The sequence below is a fragment of the Nanorana parkeri genome, unplaced genomic scaffold, assembly GCF_000935625.1.
Source record: "Nanorana parkeri isolate BGI_ZX_2015 unplaced genomic scaffold, ASM93562v1 scaffold131, whole genome shotgun sequence".
Classification (NCBI taxonomy): Eukaryota; Metazoa; Chordata; class Amphibia; order Anura; family Dicroglossidae; genus Nanorana; species Nanorana parkeri.
In genome coordinates, this window is record NW_017306399.1 from 888,803 (window position 1) to 894,593 (window position 5,791).

The following is a 5,791-nucleotide window of genomic DNA, read 5'->3' on the forward strand; positions in this document are numbered from 1 at the left end:
GAGTGTATATATGTAAAGCCACAACAATACCCTTTCAGTGTGAGGGAGGGGCCCCGGTGGAACTTTTTTTTTTGTTATGCCAGAGTTTAGCTTTGCATGGCTTCAAGGAGAACTATGGGGGGGAGTAAAAAGTCCTCTTCCCAATAGTTTGAGCCAGCGTTGACACTGCAGCTGTGACACACCGGCACTATAGATCGGGAACTGAGCAATCCAAACCACTGATCGCTCAGCTCAGTTTTCTCCCTGCAGAGAACGGTGACTGTCAGTCTCCGATCCCCACAGGGATTCCCTCCTCTAGTGTTTATTGGAGGGGGCGGGCACAGTTTTCTTTGGCTCTAGAGAGGCAGAGCCAGCTGTCAATCTGGCAGTGGGTGGATCCCGACAGACAGGGAGGGGGCGGGCACAGCTGGCTCTGGCTATAGAGAGGCAGAGCCAGCTGTCAATCAGGCAGCAGGGTGGATCCCCAGGTCTGTATCCTTCCCGGCTGCAGCGCTGCTCTCTGTGCTATTGCGCGCTATATGCTGACAGCGCAGAGCCGCACTGCTGCCGAGAAGGGACCCGACAATGTTGTAGTTTCTCTTTTGGGTCACAGGAATAAATTTACCCCTGTGTCCCAAGAGAACTATAGCCAAAAAAAAAAAAAGGTTTGGCCATAGTTATAAGTTGTCTTCCACCAGATTTCATGACACGTCACCTGCGCACAGTTGAAGATCTCCCTATTGACAGACCCCGTTGTGCCCGTCGGCCGCGTTGAATAAACTTGTCGTATTTTCCGCGCGCTTTTACCGACAACGCCATTTGCTGCTTGTAAAGCTTTATCGCTCTCTCCGGGATCCCGCAGCACGCGCCATCATTTTGTTTCTCTGTTTGTTTTGTAAGCCCGAGCGTGCCAGGACGGCAGTTTGTGTCGTATTAGGATGTTATGTTTGGTAATGCCCGAGTCTCCCGTCGCTCTGATGTTCAATAGACTTGTGTTTTCTCTTCAGTGCGCTCAAGGACTTGTTCATCTGGAGATTGGAAGGCTGAGAGTCGGCTCTTGGCTGTCGTCCAGGAAATCTTACCCGAGCAGTCAGGTATGTGTTTGCTGGTTATGGCTAATAGAGAAAAAGGTTTTGTTTACAGCTCCTACTGTGCCGCACGTTCTGCAGCCGTTACCCTGCCGAGCGCGTCTTATAATGCCAGAAAATCACATATTATAATACTAGAAATCTGCAGGATGTAGACTCTGCACACGTTAGTGGCTCGGAATCATCAAGTAGTATTAAGCATGCTGAAGTAGTCTCTCAAGCGGTATTATTACATGAAGTATATCTTGTGAGGCTCAATCATAGCTTGCTGTATCAAGTCCAACTTCTGAGTGTAGACCAGGTAAACTCCACACACATTAAAGACCTAGAATTATTGAGCAGTATTGGGGATGCTCAAGTAGCCTCTCGTGAATATTATCACATGAAGTATATCCTTCAGAAGGCACTGTAGCATGCTAAAGCAGCCTCTTAAGTGGTATTATCACATGAAATATTGATTGAGAGGCCGCACTGTCATAGCTTGTATCAAGTCCACTTTCTGAATGTAGACCAGATACGCTCCGCACACGGCTATCTATCTGATCTATATATCTAATCATGTTAATCATTGGATTCAGGTGTTCTGTGAAATTTCCTGGCTACTAAATATTCCACGGTCACCTGTTAGTGGGATTATAACAAAGTGGAAGCAACTGGGAACAACAGCAACTCAGCCACGAAGAATGACAGAGCGGGGTCAGCGCATGCTGAAGCGCACAGTGCGCAGAAGTCATCCAACTGTCTGCAGAGTCAATAGCTACAGACCTTCAAACTTGGTGTGGCCTTCAGATTGGCACAACAACAGTGCGTAGAGAGCTTCATGGAACGGGTTTCCATGGCCGAGCAGCTGCATCCAAGCCGCACATCACCAAGTGCAATGCAAAGCGTGGGATGGCGTGGTGTAAAGCACGCCGCCGCTTGACTCTAGAGAAATGGAGACGTGTTCTCTGGAGTGACCAATCACGCTTCTCTGTCTGGCAATCCGATGGACGTGTCTGGGTTTGGCGGTTGCCAGGAGAACGGTACTTGCCTGACTGCATTGTGCCAAGTGTAAAGTTTGGTGGAGGGGGGATTATCTTTCAGGGGTTGGGCTTGGCCCCTTAGTTCCAGTGAAGGGAACTCTTAAGGCATCAGCACACCAAGACATTTTGGACAATTTCATGCTCCCAACTTTGTGGGAGGAGTTTGGGGATGCCCCCTTCCTGTTCCCACATGACTGCACACCCTAGCACAAAGCAAGGTGCATAAAGACATGGATGGGGGAGTTTGGGGCGGAGGAACTTGACTGGCCTGCACAGAGTCCTGACCTCAACCCGATAGAACACGTTTGGGATGAATTAGAGTGGAGACTGCGAGCCCGGCCATCTCCAACATCAGTACCTGACCCCACAAATGGTCCAACATTCCCATAGACACACTCCTAAACCTTGTGGACGCCTTCCCAGAAGAGTTGAAGCTGTTATAGCTGCAAAGGGCGGAGCCAACCCAATACTGATCCCTACGTACTAAGACTGGGATGCCATTAAAGTTGATCTGCGTGTAAAGGCCGGCGTCCCAATACTTTTGGCAATATAGTGTATGTATGTATATATAGTGCGAGAGAGAAACCATGAGAGATAGAGAGATTTAGTTTCCAGGTGCAGTATTGGCAGTACTAGATTTGTGATCTAGATGATGGTTGTGTATTGTGACGGGTAATTGGGGAGATCACACAGTTTGGTGTGAAGCAATGTAAGGCTGAATTATAAATTCTTTTATATTCTCGGCTCCGATACTCGTGGCCCTCATCCCGGTGGGCTTTGTTGAAAACTCCCTTATTTGCTTCTTTATTATAAAACTCTTTTTGTATGCTCCCCCTTATTATGAAGCCCCCGTTCCTCCTGTTCTCATGGTCTGCACCGTCTTATTGATCATCATTTATATGAGTTGGAGCCTCTGACTGATATTGATCCACCACAGGAGCAGCACAATGCACTATTATCCTCAGGAAGATCTATTAAAGGGCTGCGACAGTAAAATTCATCAGGGGAGCTCTTGATAACCGCCATCCTCATGAAGTGCTAATTGCAATCAATTATATAAATTCTCTCTTCACACAGAGATGGGATCAATACAGACACCGACGTCTACATTGCTGCTGCGTGCCCGAGTACTGGCGATGGAAGACTATTATTTTGTCTTTGCAAACTTTTTATTTATATTGTCAGATGTGCACATGCCCGGCCATTGGGAGATGTGCCCACGCCCGGCCATTGGGAGATGTGCCCACGCCCGGCCATTGGGAGATGTGCCCACGCCCGGCCATTGGAAGCAAATAAATTACAAACAATAGTAAAATATCCAATATTCAGTAATACTGTATCTGTATAAAGCTGACAATTGTTGTGGGCATACAACACCAGTCACTTAATTCCAGCCTCCCTTTTCTCCCCCCCCCCTCACCTAGTCACAAAACTCCTTGTATTATTTTGACAGAATGCAAAGCGTTCTGTGAATGGTGGATGGACCCTGTCTGCACTTCTCTTGTAGGTGACTGACGTCCAGCATCACTTCCTGTGAACCCAGGGCACCATGGACACGCCCCTGAACCCCTTAATTCGCAAGAAGCATCATCAAGCCAGCCTATTTTCATAGATGATGATGTAGAAAACAGAACCTATGTCACTACATGAGCGTTGCATCACTGAGGACAGCCCACCACCGATGCAGGAAGAAAACGTAGAGGACCCCATGATGCCATGTGACCAGATGCTCCAATGGGCAAAGTCGCCCCAACCTGGAGTTGGGCTTTTGGGGTTTCTGTAAAATTGAGGTCTGAAGTAAATAATGAAAAGTTTAGTGTTATTTAAAGTGGAACCACGGCTGCTTCTTTCCTATTTTTTTTTCCCTTTCTTTGTTTCTGATTGGAAGCTTTCCCCGCACGTTCTGTCCAGCAGACACAACACACACATGTGAACTGCTAGAAGTTCTCATTGACTCGTATTGGAGTCCATGAGATGAGGCCGGTGGGGTGCGCTCCGTGTGTCCTGCCTTATGAAATGGTCCCATTGCTCAGTAGCAGAGTCTGCCATTTGAACTGAGCGACGATCAGAAGAAAATGTCAGAGGACTTCAGAACAGGAAGCGTAGAGATGCGGAAAGCTGGAGAAGGCTACAAAGGCATTTCCAAAGGCCAGAATTTCCATTGATCCGTCATCGGACAAACTATCTCCAAACAGAGGAAATGCAGACGGCACTGTCAGTTCTTTCTGTAGAAGAGGACGTCCTAATATCACAGCAAGAACTCCGCGTGCAGTGCAGAAGGCTAAAATAAATGTAAATCCAATCACTAAAATCTCAAATAAACTTAAAGGAGTTGTAAAGTCCCAGCACATCCTCTCCTGTTATAACATCAGCATTGTAATAGGAATACATAGTAGCATTGTTTCTGAAAATGCAATCAAAGCTTACCTGATAAAATCCCTGTTATGTAGTGAGCGTTGCCTTCCGTCTGCCCATCACTTCCAACAACTTCCTGGATTCCCAGTGTGCTTTGCATCTCTTTCCCTGCTGCTTTATGTGATGCAACCTCCTTTCTCAAGACTACACATCCCATCATGCATTGCTTCCAGCAAGCAATGATGATGTTACATTGTTCAGACGTTGAGGTGTAGTTCAGAAGGCAGGCACAAAGAAGCACAATGGTGTCGGCACATTGAGGAAGTCCTTCCTATGAGCATCTTCAGTTTACAAACTTCTAGATGGATATGGCTATTAGGAATGGGATAAAATGTATGGAAATTCAATATAGAAATACAGATTGATTTTTAGTTTTTGACTATAGAGTCTAGGGATGCACTGATACCGTTTTTTCGGTATAGAGTATGAGTACCGATACTTTGCTTTCGGTACTCGTCAATACCGAGTACAGATACAGGTGCTTCCGCTTGCATGGAGCCGGCTTCCCAGGCAATCTGACTGCCCGAGAAGCTGTATCTATGTTGTCTGGCCGGCTTGATTGTGCTTGGCCAGGAAACCGGCTTCCCAGCCAATCAGGAAGCCAGGCGGCGAGTAATGACTCGCCTCCCAGCTTTCTGATCGCATTGGGAAGCTGGCTCCATGTTCTCCTACGGCACTGCCGGCCAGACGAAATCTTCCACTGACCAGAAGTTCCAGTATTGGGGAGGGTATCGGAGCATTTGGGCGAGTACTCAGTATCGGTATCGGTATCCGTGCATCCCTAATAGAGTCCCTTTTAAACATTTAAAAAAATAAATGTAAAAATACCCCAGAAAAGTGTTTAAAGTCCCCCGCCCCCATCAACACACATATACTAATGCAAACGCACATTAGGTGCGCCTATGTATGAAAACAACAATTGCGGCACATATTAAGCATGCTGCAGAGTGAGAGCAATAATTCTAGGGCCAATATTCATGGATAAACTCTAAACTGATGACCTGTACAGGATTTTTAAGTGTTGACTATGGACAATTTGGGGTAAAAAAATGGGTATTATATTGTGTTTTTGTGCACTAAAAGTGTATTTTGTTACTGACATTTTGGGTTTAAATCCTTCATTTCCCAGAGTTGCACTAATATCACACAACATAAACATTTGCAACAGCCGTCGTTTTATTCTACTGGGTCTGTGCTTTCATAAAACATATAACTTTGGGGGGTCTTAAGTACTTTTGAGGCCTAAAATATGTATTATGTGTGCAAAAACCCCCCCCCCCCCACCAC

The 5,791-nt window shown here is 46.4% G+C and overlaps 1 protein-coding gene across 1 annotated transcript in view; it reads left to right on the forward strand.

Annotated features, from left to right (window-relative positions):
* PATJ (PATJ, crumbs cell polarity complex component) overlaps positions 1-5,791 on the forward strand; it is a 159,812-nt gene that overhangs the window by 138,697 nt on the left and 15,324 nt on the right. The window contains exon 39 of the mRNA XM_018553838.1: positions 987-1,073. Within this exon, the coding sequence (XP_018409340.1) occupies positions 987-1,073 (87 nt within the window). The remainder of the gene's footprint in view (positions 1-986; positions 1,074-5,791) is intronic.